The sequence below is a fragment of the Macadamia integrifolia genome, unplaced genomic scaffold (genome assembly GCF_013358625.1).
Source record: "Macadamia integrifolia cultivar HAES 741 unplaced genomic scaffold, SCU_Mint_v3 scaffold1062, whole genome shotgun sequence".
NCBI classification, from domain to species: Eukaryota; Viridiplantae; Streptophyta; class Magnoliopsida; order Proteales; family Proteaceae; genus Macadamia; species Macadamia integrifolia.
In genome coordinates, this window is record NW_024868071.1 from 73,343 (window position 1) to 95,067 (window position 21,725).

General features: G+C 38.1%; 1 protein-coding gene across 2 annotated transcripts; it reads left to right on the forward strand.

Annotated features, from left to right (window-relative positions):
• Nucleotides 1–3,475: 3,475 nt before the first annotated feature.
• Nucleotides 3,476–21,392, forward strand: LOC122062524 (ataxin-3 homolog). 2 transcript variants are annotated; one of them, XM_042626166.1, is made up of 2 exons: nt 3,476–4,023; nt 16,938–17,698. In XM_042626166.1, the coding sequence occupies exons 1-2, from the start codon at nt 3,772–3,774 to the stop codon at nt 17,436–17,438; spliced, it is 753 nt and encodes a 250-aa protein (XP_042482100.1). In that variant the 5' UTR covers nt 3,476–3,771; the 3' UTR covers nt 17,439–17,698. The 2 variants fall into 2 exon arrangements, with proteins under 2 accessions (XP_042482100.1, XP_042482099.1); XM_042626165.1 differs by lacking the exon at nt 16,938–17,698 and adding an exon at nt 20,704–21,392 and having other exon boundaries at nt 3,593–4,023.
• The last annotated feature ends 333 nt before the right edge of the window (nt 21,393–21,725 follow it).

Genomic DNA, 21,725 nt, shown 5'->3' on the forward strand with positions numbered 1-21,725 from the left:
ACGTTGGATATCCACTCCGGGTATTGGATCTCGCGGATGAACTGGGCCTTCAGTAACTTCTCTACTTCTTCATTTATTTTCTGCTACCTTTCGAGGGCGAAGTTCCTCTTCTTCTGTTGTACCGGTTTCTTTGCCAGGTTGACATTTAGATGATGCTCTATTACCTCTCGGTCTATTCCAGGCATGTCTAAGGCCGACCAGGCGAAGACGTTAGAGTTGTTTCAAAGGAATGAGATGAGTTTTTCTCGTTGTTGCCTTGGCATTGTAGCCCTAACCTGAAATTGGCGAGTGTTGTCCCCCTTTTCGGCCTTAACTTGTATCAGATCCTCAGTCGGTTCCCCCCTTTGATAACTGGTTTCGTCGCGTAGATCTTCTATCGGGAGCGCCTCGCCCGCCTTTTATCTTCCCCATAAGGTAGTGGCATAGCACCTCCGGGATACCTCCTGATAGCCTCGACATTCGTCGACACCATTCTTGGTTAGGAATTTCATCTTGAGATGTGGTGTGGAGACGACAGCCTTTAGCAAGTTCAAACCAACTCTCTTAGTACGGCGTTGTATGCTGAAGTAATGCCTACTACCAGGAAGTTGATCATGACTGTTACTTGGTGATCTCTGGTGTCGGCTCTTACCGGTAACTCAATCTATCCCTCTACTTTTATTGGGACACCGGAGAATCCCTGTAACGGGTGTTCGACTTTCTTCAGTTTTTCCTCGTCGAGGCCCATCTTCTGGAAAGCTTCAAGGAACAGGATATCAGCTGAACTGCCGTTATCCACCAAGATCCTCTTCACTCTGCAATCTGCTATGGTCATGGTGATTATCAGGGCATCGTTGTGCGGAGTGTGCACCCCTTCCAGATCGTCGTCTGAGAAGGAAATAACCGCCCCCGTCCTCACCTTCTTGTTCGACCATTCAGCCACATGTACGCTTCTCGCATAGGCTTTTGCTTTCCTGGCCGAGACTGAACTTTCTCCAGCGGCTAGGCCCCACAGATTGTCGCTATAACCCTAGTTGGGCTTTTATTCTCGTCCCAGAGGTCATGGTCAGCTTTCTCGGGTGTCCAGTCCCTTTGTTGTTCCTGATTGCCTCTGCGTGCTGGCCCCCTTCTTTCATGGTGGCCTCTTCCATCTCTACGACGATTGTCCCTACGGTCATTACCGTCTTGGGCATCCTCCTTTTCGCTGTCCACGAATCGGCTTAGATATCCTCTTCGGATCATTCCTTCTATTTTCTCCTTGAGGTGCCAACAATCTTCGGTGTTATGGTTGTGGTCCCTCTGGAAGTGGCAATATTTGTCCATATTGCGTCTCTCGGGGTGTCGTTCCATCTTCCCTGGCCACTTCATGGTTCTGTTATCCTGGGAGTCCTTTATCTGCATCAGCACATCCGTTTGTTTTAGGTTCAGGGGCGTGTATTTCTCGAACCTCCTTGGTGGACTGGGTGCCCGACCACGCTCAAACTTTCGTCTTTTACTTTCTTCGGAAGGTTTGTCGTCGCCTCTTGAGATCCTTTTCCTTCCCGTCTTTTCTTCAGTTTCTTTATCGGCTTGAAGGGTTTCTTCCATCTGGATGTACTTATCGCACCAAGCTCTTAACTTGGCTAGGTTCCTTGATGTATGCTTCGCCAAAGACCTTTTCAGCTCCTTATCCTTGACGCCTCCCAGCAGGGCTGTGAACTCTTCTTTCGGGTCCAGACCTCTGATCGTGATCTTCTCTTGTTGGAAGCGCTTCATGTAGTTTCGCAGTGATTCTCCTTCATGTTGCTTGACGTTGGTCAAGTTCAACGTGGTCTTCTGAAGAGGTTGGCTACTGGAGAATCCCTTCACGAAGAAGTAACTTAAATCGTTTAAGCTGTGGATCGACTTCGTCGGTAAACGGTTGTACCATAGCCTTGTCGCTCCTCTGAACGTCAATGGCAGGGCACGACACATGATGTTTTTCGAGACTCAATGAAACTGCATAACAACCTTGAAGCCTTCCAGATGATCGACGGGGTCCCCATACCCGTCATAGGTGTCATACTTTGGCAGGCGAAAGCCGACCAGGAGCGGGTCCCTCATGACCTCATCAGCTAGAGCAGTGTCATTAGTGAGGTCTGGCTCACGAGCTCCCGTCTGGTTTTCTGCCACCTTCCTGATCTCATCTTTCAGGTCTAGGATCATCTGCTTCAACCCTGAGTCCTCGTGTCTCTGTTTGTCTCCTTGGCGTGGTTCCCCATGCCTGGCCCCGGCGGCACGCCATGTCCTTTCCCTGGGTGTGGGACTTTCCCTCACTGCTCGATTTCAAGGATTATGACCGGACCTTATCGATCCTGTACTGCTTTGGTCCTTGTCTCGAGCTCGCTCGGGCCGGATATGGGGGCCTCACGGTGCTCTGCCGGTCTTCTGAGAGACAGCTTTGGAGACCTCCTTCATTGCCTCTGTCATTCGGTCATATTTCTCCTGGAGGGCTTCGAACTGCTCCCTTATCACATATTCCTGCACTCTAGGAGGGGGTGGAGGATTACTATCTTCGCGCACCGAATATCCGACCGAACGCTGGTCCCTCGCGAAACCTTTCCGATCATCATTTTCCTATTCTTCTCTGATTTCCGTCGAGGGAGGGAGCCCTCCTGAAGGTTCCTCCTCCCCCATGTTTATGTTCGACGTTGCTCTAGTCTTCTTACAATTGTAGGTTCTCCCCACCATTACTATCATTTCTCACGGACGGCGCCAATCTGTTGCTGTCGAAAATCTGTATGAGCTGATCCTGTACAAGCACAGAAGGCAGAGGCCCGGAGGTTTATCCGAGATTAGTCCTCCGACGCCCAAGTTAGAGATTGGCTGCAAAGTTTTTCACAAGGGTAATGGTGTGGGTCTTTTTTTGCTTACCTTTCTTCCTCCTCTCGGGCCCTCTCTTATAGTCCTTAGGGTTTAAGGTTTCTCTTTTTCTTGGAGGAGTCCTCCTCGGGTCCGCCTCCTTTCCTTTTCGAGTCCTACCCAGATACGTCCTATCCCCTTCGTGGAGAATATTCTCTTCACGCGATTGGCGCGGTCAGAATCCTTGCGACCTCTATCATGTGGGCGGCATGTGTCATTTCTTTAGATACCACGTGTTCTTACCCTACTGGACAATCAATTTGGCCGTATCACTCCTCCTCTAGAAAAAAAACCTTATAAACCTCCTATCCCCGCACACCCATTAATATAATAACAAAGAAAAAACAAAACATAATAATAAAGAAAGAACATTATCCGACAATATATACCTACACTCACATACAACGGATACGGGTTGCACTACCCCACCTTGAAGATGCTTCTCCCCACCCTCCAATTGATCGAGAAATGTGAGGAGGGATAGTGTATGGAGCTCAGCGAGGCTTGGAAACAAAGTTGGACTCTTGAGGATGGATGTGACTCGCGGCCGGTTCTCAGCAATTTCGTGGGAGGCAGCCCTCGTTCGTTATTTGTAGTTAGTTGATAATTGAAGGAAGGATACTATCCACATGTCCAGGGGTTCTCAATTCTATTTCCACGCGGCCTTTCATTTTCTCACACGTGGTTTATCGCGTCGTTCACATGGACCCTACCCGTCTCCCCTACGTAAACCAAAGACAAGTGGTGAACAAGAGAGAGAGGAACAGTTAACAGAATATCCGGTCTTTTTCACTCCAACCTCCTCTCTGCCGGAAGGAAAGCTTCAAATAAAGACACTATTATCGTCATGACAAATATCTTTCCAGTGCTTATTTTCTTCGATTGATTGATTGATTGAAGCTCAGAGGAGCTATGGAAGGTCCAAGCAATGGCGGATTGTTGTATCACGAAGTGCAGGAATCGAAGCTTTGTGCCGTACATTGTGTGAACACGGTGTTGCAGGGTCCTTTCTTCTCTGAATTCGATTTGGCAGCTCTTGCCTCCGATCTCGATCGTAAGGAGCGACAAATGTTGCTTGAAGGTGATGCCGTCTCCGATGATTTCCTTCGTTTTGATTCAGAGGGGTCCCATAATGTTTCCATGGACGGCGACTTCAGCATCCAGGTTTTGCTTTTCTTTGCAATCTCCTATGTTTTATTTATTTGGAATTTTAGGGATTGGTATTTCATTTCTTTAGCTGCTCCAATTTTAGGGATTGGGTAAATGATGTTTATTCTCCCTCACGATGAAAGTTTGCTCTTCCGACTTGATTTAGGGTTATAAAAGTTGATTCCGATGAATTTAATTGTGGATTATTAAGGAAGATATTATTGGGGAGTTTGAGAAGTTACGTGTGGAAGAAAGATTAAGAAGCTTACAAAAAAATGAAACAAAATGAGAGAAACGACGATGATATTAGTGAATAGTGCACTTGAAATTCTTCCACAATGAATTGTGCTGTGTAGCAGGATATCCGACTTGGGCCACCATGATATCGTCCATCACCTGATAGGTGATTAATTGAATTAGCTCAGGAAATGGGGTTAGGCCCTCTTGCAAACAGATAGTTAACACCTCCAAGGAGATGGAGGTATTTTTATAGACAAAAACAATGCATTTTTAAGATGAATTTAATGGTCCATAATTCACAAATTGGATATTTTCAAGGGCTTTACTAATTTACTAAGAAAGTTGTTACAATCCCATATCAGTCATATGAGGGCTGATCCCTGTTACGTGCACAAAAGGGGAGATGAGAGAAAATAAGGAGATAAAAGAAAATAGAAAAGATGGGAGAAAGGTTTAGCTTTACGGACCAAGCTTGGGTCTGGCTTATAAAGGAAGCCTACATTTAACTCAAAATATTTTAATTAGATTCAAAAGTCTGTCTTTGTTATTGCTTCATGGTTATTTAAGGATAAAGAGATTACAATAAGGAGTTGTTACAGCTCCCACTTCTTGATATCCGAACTCATACCTCTCCCACTACCGTCTAACTCCTTCAAGCTAGTTACAAACTAATTACCACATAATAATTAATTATAATAAGAGGAATTATCACTCCCCTCCCCTGAACTATGGGGAAATATCAAGTTCCCTCTACGCTTTTCCATAAATATCATTAACCTCCCCCTAAACAAAAAGATGCTATCTAACATCCCTAGCCATTTGAAATGCTTGTTGAGTCAGTCTCCTTTTTCCTATAATCCCTAAATTACCCCTTACGAGTTAAATCCCCAAAATACCTTTAATGAACTAAAATCCTCTTTCCCTTCTCTGAGATCGGTTATTGATGGCGATGGTGATATCGCCTCTTCTTCCTTGGGTAGACCCTTGCCTTTGGACCTCAATCTACCACCGTTGGATGTCGACATCGTTACTAGTGAAGATTTCCTGAGCACTGTTTTATGCCTCTGATGCTTCAATGGATTTCTGCATCTGGGTCTACTTTAATTCTTTTTCTTCTTTCATTTTCCTTTTTCAACTCTTTACCCCTTTCCCTTCTCCCTTAATCGAAATAGGTAGTTAATGAAGATTATCGTTCATCTTGGTAATGAATCGCTCGCTTGATTTGGGGGGGGGGGTTTCCCCCACTTTTTTCTTTGCTAGATTATAAGTGGATTATTGTATAAGCTTCTGTGATCTGGAGCTTTCTTCAACTTCATGGGCTTGAAATCTGGTCTCTATTGTTGAAGTTAATCATGGTGGGGGGGATCGGATATGGCTTGGAGTTTTGGTCTGCCGATCTGTTGCATGCTACCCATCTTCTGTATTGTACAAAAGAAAAGAAAAGAAAAAATCTAATTCAATGAATGAGAAAGAGAAATTGGACTCTCTACCTGCCATCTTCCTTCTCATCCTATCTTGATTTCTCATGTATTTTTCTGTATTATTTTGTTTGTGATTCTGATGCAACTACTTGAAAAGAACAACAATGGGTAATTTTCCTCATATCTTTTGGTTAGTAATGGAGATTTGGGTTGGGTGTCTTATTGTGAACCACATTGCAGTATCTTTGAGAACTCAGGCAATCCTGGAGCCGATATAATTGGGTAACCTTTCTTGAGATAGACGAGAAGAGCTGCTCTTTGTCCCTTTGTAGAAAGTAAGAATAGGGGACCAAAGTCATAAATAGCGTTTCATGGAATCAGGACTGTGCGAGGTAGATGGCACCATTAAAAATTGATTCAAACCAAACCTAGATTTCACATCTCTATTACTCTTAATCTGTCATAGTTGATGCGTACGTCATGCTTGTTCGTGAATCTTGAGTAAATTGCAGAGATTGCCAAGTTATCAATTGGACATTTCCGTAGACATGTTGATAGTGTTTCTGATGAGCAACCCATTTGTTATTGCATATGGTGGTGGTGGTGGTGTGTTAACATTATGTGCAGGTGTTTCTATCGATTAAGGGAAAGGGGTTTCAACTAAAGGAAGATCGAAGGGGGTTCAAACCAGAGAGAGGAGTTGCAGGTGTTTCTATCAACTAAGGGAAAGGGGTTTCAACCGATCTCAAAGAAGGGAAAGGGGGCCTTTAGTTCATTAAGGGTATTTTTGGGGTTTTAACTCAGAAGGGGTAGTTTGGGGATTATAGAAAAAATGAAACTAACTTAACAAACATTTCAAACGATTGGGGACGTTAAATAGAATCTTTCTGTTTAGGGGGAGGTTAGTGATATTTATGGAAAAGCATAGGGGGAACTTGATATTTCCCCATAGTTCAGGGTAGGGGAGTGATAATTCCTTGTATAATAATAATAACTTCCTATAACTACCCCAATAATAATAACTTCCTATAACTACCCCACTACCACATATAACATACTCCAATTAAATATTAAAACTATTTAAATTAATTAGTATATGACATTACTTTTCCCCTGAAAGTGTCAAAAGGGGAGATGAGAGAAAATAGGGAGAGAAAAGAAAATAGAAAAGATAGGAGAAAATATAGGAGAAAGGCTTAGCTTTACGGACCAAGCTTGGGGTCTGGTTTATGGAGGAAGCCTACCTTTAAGTCAAAAGAGTTTAATTAAATTCAAAAGTCTGTCTTCGTTATCGCTATCGCTTCATAGCTATTTAAAGATAAAGTGATTACAATAAAGAGTTGTAACTTGTAACGGCTTCCACTTCCTAATAACCGAACCCATACCTCTCCCATTACCGTGTAACTCCTTTAAATGAGTTACAAACTAATTACCACATAATAATTAATTATAATAATAATAACTTCCTATAACTACCCCACTACCATGTATAACATACAATAATTAAATATTAAAGCTATTTAATTAATTACATAACAATTCCACATTGGTTTCAAAAGAAAATTGATGTGGGTTGATATGGTCTTGGGTTCCCTCACCTTGTAAGCCAGTTTATGAGGTTGAGTTCTTTCAGGTCCATATCAAAAGCAAATCCATAAACCAATCTCTCAACAATTTTTGGTAGCTTTCGCTACGTCCTAGTTGATGAAGTTCTGATAGGACAGAACGATGTTGTTCTAGTCTTTGCTGTCGTCTTTTGTGACTGGCAAGAAGTCGATCATAATAGAATATTCACCCTCATTCCGCATAGGTGGTCGATTTCATATCATGGAATGCCCCGTATAAACAAGGCTGTACAATTCACTGAACGCCAGCCCAATCTTGTCTTTTTCTGCCAGCCAGATGAGGATGTTGGGTCTTGATTCTAGTGTCCATGTTCAAATTATTTTATTTGCATTGGAGGATTTCATATTTTTGTTTGAAAAACTTTATGGCACTCATTGCTATTCATTGTTTAAACAGTCAGACCAACCAAAATTAACATTTCCAAACTATAGAGGTAATGCTAACCATAAAATATTAAAGAAGTTATAACATTTCTTTTTTTTTTCTTATGGGGATACTTTTGAAGCAATTTTACATTCCATGAACCTGAGTTTCAGGCATCTTGTGGTTAGGTTATAATAGATGTAACAGGGAGATAGGGATGGTGCCTAGTCTTAGTTCACAGGATCTATGAGGTTATGCTTTTAGGAGGAAACTTGAAATTCATAATGTATTAACTCAACTCATCCTTATCCCAACTAATGGGGCTGGCTACATGGATCCTTTTTATTCTTTCAACTCTATTTAAAGCTTTACTTGTTACTTGTCCTAAGCTATGTATATCTTTCCTTGCCACTTATCCTAGAGCCATTTTAGGCTTACCCCTAGCTCTTTAGCTCCTTCAATCTGCCTGTACTTGAGTGTTCACCAGCCTTATTTTGCTCACATCCATGCCCCTCAATAAATTTCTCACAACTTATCATGTATGCAATACTCAACCTTCAACTAAATGGGGTCAACTATATGGATCCTTTCCCTCCAATCGGCTCTGTTGGAGGTCATATGTTACGTGTATTAGGACTGTTTGGGTTGTGCGTGAGGTGTCCAAGTAATTTAGTTATTTATTTTATTTAGTAATCTAAATTATAGGTGATGTGGAGTTGTTAGTGATGTACGTGGGTAGTAGAAGTTATAGCAAGTTAAAACTGCTTGTAACTATTTGTAATCCTATTAAATAGGTAGAATATGGAATGAAAAGACAGACTTTGAATGGAAATATTGTTCCTACAATTTCTCTTAGGAGAAGGAGGCATGGCTTCCTCCATAAAGCTGGGATGTGATAGCATTGTCGATAGAGCTATTTATCTTTTTTTATTTTCCTATTTTATCTCCCTTTCCAATTGATTCCCTATAGTAGAAGTTATAGGAAGTTAAAACTGCCTGTAACTATTTGTAATCCTATTAAATCGGTAGAATGTGGAATGAAAAGACAGACTTTGAATGGTAATATTGTTCCTACAATTTCTCTTAGGAGAAGGAGGCATGGCTTCCTCCATAAAGCCGGGATGTGATAGCTTTGTCGATAGAGCTATTTATTTATTTATTTTTTCCTATTTTATCTCCCTTTCCAATTGATTCCCTATTTTCTCTCCTCCATATAGTGTGCACATATCATCAATGTTATGTACTAATTAATTTAAATTAGTTTTAATATTTAATTGTAGTATGTTATACGTGGTAGTGGGGTAGTTATAGGAAGTTATTATTATTATAATTAATTATTATGTGGTAATTAGTTTGTAATTAGCTTGACAAAAATCTTTATTGTAATCCTTAAATAGCTATGAAGCGATGATAGAGAGAGACTTTTGAATCCAATCAAACTCTTTTGAGTTAAAGGTAGGCTTTCTCTATAAGCCAGACCCCAAGCTTGGTCTATAAAGCTAAACCTTTCTTTTATTTTTTTTTAATATTTTCTCTCCCTATTTTCTCTCATCTCCCTTTTTGTACACATAACAAATGGTATCAGAGCTAGGGATGAGAGAAAGGGTCGAGAAGTTGGAAGGCATTGTGCGCTCGCTTCACTACCGGCAACAACAAATCATAGGGAAGCTTATCATTATCATGGAAAAGCTTACCATGGTGTCTGAAAAATTGTCAGCCAACTCTCTAATGGAAGAATCCTCAAGTAGAGTGAGCAGACCCAAGGAAGAGATAGCCAATATTGTGCACTTGGTGCAGCCAACGAAGAAGAAGATGAAGATGAAGATGAAGATGACAGCAAAATAAGGTATGGGATCCTATGAGATGATAACAAGTCAACAACAACAACAACAGGATAACCTTTAATGAGATTCCATTCTCTTCAATAAGGTTGACATCCCGTGAGATGATAATCATCCCAGCTTCATTAATTGGGATATTCTATATTAAGCTATGGGATCTTGGTGGATTAATATTTCCCTCAATTCTATGTCCTTGAGGACAAGGACACTTTCAAGGGTGAAAGAATGTTATGTATTATAAATTAGTTTTAATATTTAATTGTAGTATGTTATATATGGTAGTAGGGTAGTTATGGGAAGTTATTATTATTATAATTAGATATTATGAGGTAATTAGTTTGAAGGAATTACATGGTAGTGGGTGAGTTTGTTCAGCTATTAGGAAGTGGGAGCTGTTACAACTCCTTATTGTAATCCTTAAATTAGCTTTGAAGCGATAATAGTTAGAGACTTTTGAATCCAATTAAACTCTTTTGAGTTAAAGGTAGGTTTCCTTTATAAGCTTGACCCCAAGCTTGGTTCGTAAAGCTAAACCTTTCTCCTATCTTTTCTATTTTCTTTTCTCTCCCTATTTTCTCTCATCTCCTCTTTTGTGCACGTAACATCATACTTGATACAAGGCCTAAGCTTTTGATATCTTTCCTCACTACTTCTCCTAGGGTCATTTTAGGCCTGCCCCTAGCTCTTTTAGTTCATTTTATCTGAATGAAGTCACTCCTTTGTACTGGAGACTGGAGATAATGACCCTAGGAGAAATTTTGTTTTTGTCTAATTTTTCCACTTACCATCTCAGCATCCTCATTTCAAATACACTAAATTGGTTTACATGTTGTTACGTCATTGGCTCATTGCCCAACATTCAGCTCTATTCATTATTGTTGGTCATATAAGTGTCCTATACAATTTTCCTTTGTGTTTTATAGGAATCGATCACAAAACATTCCAGACGCACCCATCCACTTCTTCCACGCTATTCTAATTCTTTGTGCAACACCTTCCTTTATTTCTCCTTTATTTATTTATTTGTTTATTTTTATATTTTTATCTATGATTGAACGTAGGTACCTAAAATTTTCGCTTTGAGGTAACTCCCTATCCTTTAATTTTCACCATCCCACTTTCAGTCCTCTTGTTACTAAAAGTACTCACCATGAAATCTGTTTTTGTTTTACAATCTCTTAATTCCAAGGTTGATCTTCAAAATTCCAACTTGTCATTTATCCCTGTTTTTGTTTCATCTACCAAAACAATATTGTTGGCAAAATTCATCCAGAAAAAATATTGTTGGTAAAAAACATACATTAAGGGATCTAAGCTTTGATGTCTCTAGTCAGCTCATCTATGATTAACTCAAACAAATACGGGCTTAGACTTTGTGAAGCAGTGTCAATTTCGTAATTTTCTCGATAATTTAGGACCTCTTTGGGCAAGAAACAAGGTCAGGGGCAGAATGGTAATTTAAGTAAAGAAGGAAGGACGAATTGCTAACTTCAGAGGGGGTTGGTTTTAAACAGAACAAAACTTGAAAGAAAGGCTATTCTGGAAATTTAAACAATGTGGGGATAATTTAAGAACAAAGTTTGAAGTAATGGGTGATGCAAAACTGATGACTTACTAGCAAATAAAGTCCAAGAGAACCTGGCCTAACGTGGCCCAATTCTAGTTTAAACAGGTATAACGTGACCTGGGTCCACTTTGTTTTGGTTTATGTTGCTTTGTTTTATTTTAAGTGCTTTAAGTTCAGTTCTTTTTCCCCTTTTATTTCCTTTGCTTTATATCTTGCACAGTCATGGATCCATGTAGCCGACCCCATTTAGTTGGGAAAAGGTTTTGTTGTTGTTGTAAGTTCAGTTCTGGTTGAACTGGTTCACTAGTTCAATTTAAGTTATTATCTTGTTTCCTTTTTGAGTTTTAAAAGGATGGGACAGTTTGTAAGGTGGTACCTTAGTCTACTTAAAACTGTCTTTATTGCTGTTATAAAACAAAAAGACAAGGTAGAAATTGCAGCACATGATTTTTACTCTTATAGAATTTGTGTTCTTAGATGTGGTAAAGCTGTGACCTGCCTTGTGGTGATCAAGGTGACGATTGGTGTTGAACCAAATCAAACCTAGCACTGGGAATCCTAGGTTGCAGCTCTTTTATCCTCGTATACTCTTCTTATCAACTCCATTCAAGGTATCACCATGGTACTGCCAGATCTTGCAACAGAACCAACAGTACCCACAATATACCTTTCCTACTCTTAGTGGGATGATGCAGCATTGAAGACATCAAAGGAAAAAGAAGAAGAAGAAGGCTGTCAGGTAGGGGCTCTACAGGCAGCCCATGATTTTTATATGGAGAGTTATTTTGTTATGTTGTTTTGGTTTATCAATTGGTTCAGTTTGGGTTAGCCAGCTGGTCCAATTTAAGTCATAATTTGTCTTACTTAGAAGTCAGTTAGTAGTGTTAGTTTCCTTTCATGTTCAGTTTCCTTTTTGGGTTTATATTTCAATTTTAGAAAGTATGAACTAGCTTGTTTAATTGGAGTTTCCTTTCCCCAATCCTAGGATGTAATTCCCTTTCCCCCCATATCTATTATAAATAAAGAGAGACTCCTTTTCTAGAGCCACAATTTTTACAAACAAAAAAACATTGCCGCTGCTGCTGCTCTGCATGAGATTTTTGTGTGTCTGATCACAGAGATTGGTTGTCATGCGATCCGATGACTCCTTGCGGTGTGAATTCCATGAGGATCTTCTCCTTCAAGTGCTTTTCTTCTTCTCCAAGCTCCAGCAATTATTCTACTGCCGATTGCTGATTTGAACCAGGTATTCACAAACCCAGTTCTGTTCAGGAAATCTTCTTTGTTTCCTATTTGATCCCCTGCTGCCTGAAACACTTTCAGCCATCCTCTGAGGCTGAAAATTGAACTCCCACCTAGTATACTTCGATCCAAACCTGGTCCAATTCGGACCAGCCAATTGGGAGATATTAGAAATCTCCCCAATTTTGTCTTCTAGTGCCCTATTCTGCCCAGATTTGAAATCGATAGACCTACCTTGATTTCTGTTGGTTTCTTTGGGTGTTGGATCATATTATCAGCTGGGTGTAGGCCTCTTACAGTCCCTGTTAAGGCCCTATCGTCTGTTGTTAGTTCTGTTAACAGATTCTTAAAAGTTCTGTAATCGGTTGGCTGTTATAAACTTGGTTTTCCTTTTCAATTCTGAGTTGCTTTGTATTGCTGTTCTACTTTGGAAATTGGTTGTTCTTTGATCAAGTTTCCTGCAGATTGGGATTAGGACATTTGGTTGGCCTTGCCAATCCTAATTCTACATTATGGGGTTTCTGATTATAGGCCATCTACAGGTCTGATCTACATTCTGATTCCAGACATCTTCTTCGGTCAGTGCTTTTAACTTTCTTCTACATACAAGTTTTGATTTTGCTAGTTGAATGCTATACTCCTATTCCAAGATGGATTCAATACTTGCTATTTTGGGAGGTTATTCAAGAACATATATATATTTTTTTATCTGTTGAGTCTCATATCAATAGCATTGATTAATCTACCTACGATTGGGGATTGGGTGTATTGAATTTGAACCCTGATCGTCAAAAAGATCAGTTGACTGGTCAAATTTGAGGTCTCCTACTCCAACCAAGAGTTGACCATTCTAGCAGATCTGACCCTAGCATAGTTATTAAGGCGGTAAGGCGACGGAGATGTTTGAGGGTCTTTTAGAGCACCTTAGCGATAAGGCGGGCATAAAGCGTCGCTTTATTGACTAAAGCGTTCATGTGTAATTTTTTTATAAAACCATTATATTTTACTCAAATCCTAATTAAATCCTATTACACATATGTCAAATAAATATTAAAGGTTCATACTTCATACCAATGCAAGATATTCATCAAGAAAACAAATCAATAAAGTGAATAAACTAAGTTCATCTTCATCAATCATCAATCATCAATCATCAATCATCAATCATCATAACATATTAACATATAATATAAATACATAATTATGAAACAAAATCATAAATATAAAGAAAAGAAGACTTAAAATATACAAATATTTATTATACTTACCTCTATGATGCCAAAATGAGTGTTTAAGCCATAAGGTTATCCACTATATTTCTACTCTTGTCAAAGAAGTAATTAAGAACTAGTAAAAATTGAGATGCCAAATTAAATGGATGAGAAGTATGACTAACCTAGAGATTCTGAATCATTCTAAAAATCTTCAATGAAGAAAAAACATAAAATAAACTAAAATGCTAAAAATTTAATAAACAATCAAAGTCAAATACTTAAGAGTTCAAAGACTCAAAATACTCATAGTTCAATCCAAATCAGTAATTAAATTAAAATCTTCTTCTTCTTCTGCATTTTGTTACTGGCCTACATCATTTGGAGCTATGCCATAATCATCCTCAATGTTTTCATCATCACGGACATCCTTTTCACTCATCTCATCCACTTTTTTATCTGAAGAATCCTCAAGCTCAACCCTCCAATTACACTGGGTATAGCAAAGATTGGATCCACTAGTAGATGTTGGAGCCCTCCTTGGTTTATTGTGACCTTGATATGATGAAGATGCCCCAAGTGCTCTATCAACATTTCTCCAAGTGAGATCATTCTCAAGATGAACTAATTCATCATCTGATTCACCAATCATCCATTCACTACTCCAATTTATCTCATCAAGCAACAATGGATTGTAGTTTCTGTTTTGTTCTTTTCTCTCTTGGAACTTCGCTTGAAATCGGAAATTATACTGAATGCAGAGAACATTTAATCGTTGATGCTCTAACCTATTCATCTTCTTGGTGTGAATCTGAAAAACATTAATAATATGAAGTTATCTTCAATAAAATCATATTAAGTGAAGTATAGGTACTTAGAACTCAGTACTCACAAATTCAAATGTGCTCCAATTGTGCTCATAACTAGAAGATGAGCAACAAAGACCAAGTATGCACAATGCAACTTTTGTATGGTTAAGGAGCAGAACTTCCATATCAGGATCACTAAGAGACTATAAATATATAATATAAAAAAAATAAGTTAAGTAAAAAATCAACATACAAAGTTCTAAACTAATTAGAATTTTAAAAAGAAATATACTCATGGTTTAAAGTATCTCCGATACCGATACGATACCCTCTGGTACATATCTTAAATTTATCCGACCGATACGATACATGAAATTTTTAAAATCCTTTCGTATCGATATATATCTTATGATACATACCGATATGCACCAATACACTATCGATACGTACTGATACTCTATGAAAAATATAAAATCGAGGTGAAATATACGTTTCGGTATGTATCGGTAAATATCGATGAGTATTTGTATGTATCGTTCAGTACATATCGATGATTATCAGTACGTATTGGTGAGTATCGGTATCTATCGATCAGTACGTATCGGTGAGTATTGGTACGTATCGGTATGTACCGATACAGTGTGCTACGGTCATATAATGGCCAAGATGGGTATTTTTTCAGAAAACACGATTTTTTGTGGGTTTTTCTTCCAAAGTTGCTAGCAAGTAGCAACCATATTTCTCTCCAACTAAAGTGGAAATCAACGTTGGGAACAAGGATTTTACATTTATGGGACAACTGCAAACCTTGAATTCTTAGTGTGATACCCTCAATTTAGTGTTTATGCATAATACATGTTATCAATAACTTTTTTTAACAAATTTTTTAAGTGTTAAAAAAAGGTGTTTCATATCCATTTATGTGCGTATCTTTAGCGTATCTTAGCATATCTCCGATACGATACGATATCCTTCGATACGTATCTTAATTTTGGTTGACCGATACGGCGACCGATACCGATACTTTAATCCTTGTTGTATACTTACTAGGATTCAACTTGTCCCTTTGTCTAATCGCCATATCCTTTGAAAAACTTCCTTTAGCATAGGTATAATTTTCAACCTGGAGAATGATCTTATCTTGTAAGGTTTCATCAGGCACCAACCTTGTAAGAACATCATTGTAGGCATCACTTGCTTTATGAGCAAGGGCCATCTCATTATCTAGATCATCTACTACTGCCTTAAAGAACTTATTTGGATTGAGGAAAAAGACAGCTAAATATATTGGTCGATCCATTATAGTCTCATAACGGTAATCAACAATCCATATGATTTCTTCCCTTTTCTTTCATTGTCTCCAAATTTTTTTTTTGTTCTTTGTCATTGCATTGTTATATATATTTCAGGCATAACAGGAAACTCATCACCATCCACTATCCTCAAGAGTTGAAGAAGAGGCTGTGATGCTCTTATACAATCCATCACACCATTCCAGAACGTTGTGCAAACACCGTCTCAGAACCTTTCTTCCCTGCTTCTATAGATGCAAGCTTAGAACGGGACCATTCATCATCAACAAATAATTTTTCAAAGATTCCTTGTGCTTTTATAAGAGTGAATAACAGAAGGAAAAAAATCAGGTACTTTGTATGAACAGAAGAAGAATGAAGAAGAAATAAGGGAAAAAAAAAGACAGGTACAAAGTTAAGTTAACCAGAGGCTGAAGAAGAGTGAAGAACTGAAGTACAGAGGAAAGAAAAAAAGAAAAAAAATTTGGAGACAATGATGAATGGTCCCGTTCTAAGCTTGCATCTACAGAGGCAGGTAAGAAAGCTTCTGAGACAATGTTTGCTACAACGTTCTGGAATGGTGTGATGGATTGTATAAGAGCATCACAACCTCTTCTTCAACTCTTGAGGATAGTGGATGGTGATGATTTGTCTGTTATGCTTGAAATATATATGGCAATGCGAGTGACAGAATAACAAAAAAAATTTTGGAGACAATGAAAGGAAATGAAAGAAAATCATAGGGATTGTTGATTATCGTTGTGAGATTATGATGGATCGACCAATATATTTAGCTGTCTTTTTCCTCAATCCAAATAAGTTCTTTAAGGCAGTAGCAGATGATCTAGATAATGAGATGGCCCTTGCTCATAAAGCAAGTGATGCCTTCAATGATGTTCTTAAAAGGTTGGTGTCTGATGAGACCTTGCAAGATAAGATCATTCTCCATGTTGAAAATTATACTATGCTAAAGAAAGTTTTTCAAAGGACATGACGATTAGACAAAGGGATAAGTTGAATCCTAGTAAGTATATTTCCTTTTAAAATTATAATTAGTTTAGAGCTTTGTATGTTAACTTTTTACTTAACCTTTTTTTTTTATATTATATATTTATAGTCTCTTAGTGGTCCTGATATGGAAGTTCTGCTCTTGACCTTACAAAAGTTGCATTGCGCATACTTGGTCTTTGTTGCTCATCTTCTGGTTGTGAGCGCAATTGGAGTACATTTGAATTTGTAAGTATTGAGTTCTAAGTACCTGTACTTCATTTAATATGATTTTATTGAAGATAACTTCATATTATTAATGTTTTTCAGATTCACACCAAGAAGATGAATAGGTTAGAGCATCAACGATTAAATGATCTTGTCTACATTCAGTATAATTGCCGATTTCAAGCGAAGTTCCAAGAGAGAAAAGAACAAAACAGAAACTACAATCCATTGTTGTTTGATGAGTTAAATTGGAGTAGTGAATGGATGATTGGTGAATCAGATGATGAATTAGTTCATCTTGAGAATGATTTCACTTGGAGAAATGTTGATAGAGCACTTGGGGCATCTTCATCATATCAAGGTCACAATAAACCAAGGAGGGCTCCAACATCTACTAGTGGATCCAATCTTTATTATACCCAGTGTAATTGGAGTGTTGAGCTTGAGGATTCTTCAGATGAAAAAGTGGATGAGATGAGTGAAGAGGATGTTCGTGATGATGAAAACATTGAAGACGATTATGGCATAGCTCCAAATGATGTAGGCCAGCAACAAAATGCAGAAGAAGAAAAAGATTTTAATTTAATTACTGATTTGGATTGAACTTTGAGTATTTTGAGTCTTTGAACTTTGAAGTATTTTGAGTCTAACTTTTAAGTAATTGACTTTGACTGTTTACTAAATTTTTAGAATTTTAGTTTGTTTTATGTTTTTTCTTCATTGAAGATTTTTAGAATGATTCAAAATCCCCCGGTTTGTCATACTTCTCATCCATGTAATTTGGCATCTCGATTTTTACTTAAGACATTTTTTTAATTCTAAGATCATAATTACTTCTTTGACGGGAGTAGAAATATAGTGGATGACGTTAGGGCTTAGGCACTCATTTTGGCATAATAGAGGTAAGTATAATAAATACTTGTATGTTTTAAGTCTTCTTTTCTTTATATTTATGATTTTATTTCATAATTATGTATTTATGTTAATATGTTATGATGATTGATGAAGATGAACTTAGTTTATTCACTTTATTGATTTGTTTTCTTGATGAATATCTTGCATTCGTATGAAGTATGAACCTTTAATATTTATTTAGCATATAAGTAATAGAATTCAACTAGGATTTGAGTCAAATAGAATAGTTTTATAAAAAAAATTACATAAGAACGTTTTAGTCAATAAGGCAACGCTTTATGCCCTCCTTATCGCTAAAACGCTCTAAAAGACTCTCAAACGCCTCCATCGCCTTACCGCCTTAATAACCATGATTGTGGGCCATGGGAAGAGAACTTGACCTGCATTATCTGGCCATTTAAGTTGTTGATTTTGTTTTATGCAATTTCTCTTAAATTTGGAAATTTATCTGTTTTCGATCTTGGTTTAGTTGGGGTCAGGCGACTGTTGCCTTAGTGTAAGATGCAACATTTATTTATGTCAATTATCTATTATTTCATTTACTTAAGATATTATTATTCATAAATAAGTATATTCCTTTATTTGAATCTAAGAAAATAATCTAAAAATCAAATTCCAAAAGGATAAAAAGTCAAGCTCCTAGTCCAAGAACAAAAATTGGATTTATTTTTTATTATTGGGCAATTTTCAACTTTAAAATGCTTGGGTTTTTCTCAATTCTGAAAAATTCATAAATCCTATCATGGTAAAACATTGGAAACTAGAGGTGCTGTAAAAAATCTTTTGTTTCAATAGCCATAAAATTATTTCATTTTCAGGCAATTTTAACAGCATTCAGGTACTTTAAAATAAGTTTGACCAAAGCATAACTTTGTTATTATAACTTAGATATAAATAATCTTAGACTTTTTGGAAGCTGGTTTTGTGCTCTACCTAATACAAAAATTCTCATGTAAAAATGAAATCATTTGACCAGTCAAACTTATTAGAGAACAAGAACTTTTCACTTTTTGTTGATTTTTGTTGATTTTTAATGTTGACTGTTGATGATATAAGATATCTGTAACATACTAAATAATGTTAGAAAACAGGGAAAATAAAAAATAACACTTAGTTGCCTAGGTGGGCGCCTTGTTTCCTAAGTGCATAGGCAACTAAGGCCACTTTAATTGGGCCTATAATAAGGGTAGAGGCTACGCATGTGGGATTAGTTACGTTAGTGTATTTATTTCTTTATTTTAATTGGTATTAAGTTTTTTAGTTAGGTTGGATTAGGATTCTATAAGTCCTGTCTTGTTTTGAGTTAGTTTCCTAGTCAGTTTATGTTACTTAATTAAGGATTGGGTTAGGACTTTCCCTTTTTAGTGTTTGAGTCCGTTTTTGAGTGTTCTATATAAGCTTGTATGGGGTCTAGCCTTATACACGAATTATGATTAATGGGGTTTTTGCTTGAACCTTTTCTTTATTCTGTGAGATTAAGCTTTGCTATGAGACTCAGTGAAGGGTGGGAAATCGTACTGCTGGTGGGAAGCCAAGGGTCACATTCTTCCTTTCTATACTCTATTTTCTCCTTCTCAAGTAAGTAATTTTATTATTCGTTCTTTCTATGCTTGCTAGAATTCGATTTAAACTGAGATTGTGAGGAATTTTCATCTCTTCAATACTGGTTACATGCTGTTCATAATGGGGTTTAAATCACAGCAAGACCCCTGTCAAATAGACCTGGTAGATACCTTGTTTTTGAGCCTCTTTTGCTGAAAACGAGGTTTACTTTATTTAGGTTTCTCCCAGATTTTGGGGCATTCAAGGACCACCCAAGAGGGTCCTTTGATCAAGCTTTGAAGCCTGATCAGATCATCTGACGTGTTGTGATTAAAGTTTTACTGAAATTCTAGTTTCTAAGTTCCAGATTTTACTATTTTGATTCTTGAGTTAAATCATGCCATTAAAAAATTGTAGTATTTTGGGAACCTAACATCTTCCCACCTTTGACCTGAATTTGAATCCCATCAGGAAAGTTGACTTTGACTTTCATATATTGCTTAATTTCTGCTTTAGGGTTTACTTGTGATCCTGTTACAGGAGGTGCGTTATTCTGAACCTAGGGTTCATCCTACCCACCCCCCATCAAATTGCGTACCATTGTTGTTTAACCCTGTTGAAATTCTACTAGACATACATGAGCTTAGGTTTGTAGTTCTTCTAGAGTGGTATTCAGTGATGACTCAGAAGAGGACCTTGGCTATACCCTGTCCCTGACAGCCTCTATACACAGCCCAAGTGATGTGCATAGCTTCCTGCAACCCCTTATTGCAAAAGACTCTACCGGTTCTCTATCAGAGGCTCAGAGCAATGATTCCCCCCCCCTCTTTATGTTTATCTTCCCTGAATCAGTAAGAACCTACTCGATAGATTTACTCATCCAAAAAAAAAAGAACCTACTCGATAGGAGATGCTGATGGTGATGCAGCAGCAAATTAATCTCAACAGATATGAAAAATCCTTTTCCCCCAACTGTTAGTTTGGTTATTGGCTGGAAGGGGGGACCCTAAAGATGAAGTCCACCCCTGGGAAGGTGATTATATTTCGGAACATTCGTCACATGCCATACTTCTAACAAGAACCTGGTTTCTAGATCTCTCCTGTCCAAGCGTGGTTTAAATAGCCTTCATATCTAAGATAGATTCTGGCCAGGGATGCTGTTATTATTTTTTTATTTTACTTTATGAGTATTGTCCTTGTTATGTTGTAGTGAATGCAAGCAATTACATTGCTAGAGTGATGGCTAGCTATTATTCAGATGGATACAGAAGACAGCCTGCCTTCTGTCTATATTTTAAATTACTTGTCCAGTTTTCTCTTTGCTGATTATTACTTCCCCTCTCCCTTCCCTCCCCCACCCCCCTTTTTTTTTTAGTTCTTTTCCTTTAAACTTGACGTCTTTTGCTTCCAGGTTCTACAGAAGGCTTTGGAAGTGTGGGATCTGCAAGTCATCCCTCTTGACTGCCCTGTAGCTGAGCCTGCCCAAATTGACCCAGAGCTGGAAAATGCATTCATCTGTCACCTACAGGATCATTGGTTTTGCATCAGGAAAGTAAATGGAGAGTGGTATAACTTTGACAGTCTCTATGCCGCTCCTGAGCACCTCTCAAAGTTCTATCTTTCAGCTTATCTCGATTCTCTAAAAGGCTTTGGCTGGAGCATTTTTCTGGTGAGGGGGAACTTCCCGAAGGAGTGTCCCATCTCATTTTCTGAAGCGTCTAATGGTTATGGGCAGTGGCTTTCACCTGAAGATGCCCAGAGGATGACTAAATCTTGCAATGCGACGCAACCTGATCCTCGTAGAACAAACTTGTCCCAAGAAAACTTGGATCCTCCTGATATGCCATTTAGGGAAGAGGAAGAAGCCCTGTATGATATGGAAGATGAAGATTTGAAGGCTGCCATCGCTGCCAGTTTGATGGATTCCAATATGGCAAGTGCTGGGACAACCACTGCTACTGAAGATAAAAGTCAATGTAACAGCTAAGAATATGGAATTTTTGAACTTGGAGAGCCAATTAGTTAACCAATCTGGATTCAACTCTGATCTATATATCTATTCAGATAGAAGAGTGACTTCTATCATCGATTTAAGGTTTATATCTGTGATGTGCGGAATGTATTAGTTTTTCCATTTCTTCCTTTATGATATTTTTTTCTAAAGTTAATATCGTAAGTGGGGTGGGGTATTCTTCAAAGAGGACTATAGCTAAGCTTTTGAATCGGGTGGATCCGTGGATATGAGAGTTTGAAAGAAAAAAAGAAAAAAACTTGCGACTGAAGAGTTAAAAGAAGTTGGGATATGAGACCCTTTTTCTTGTTTCAAAAGGCGATGGTGCGACATGGCACTTGGCAGTAACAACCCGTCCCTTTCCCATATAAGAATGGCAATCTCATATTCCCATTTTTTTTATAGTGCCACCACTTGGAGAA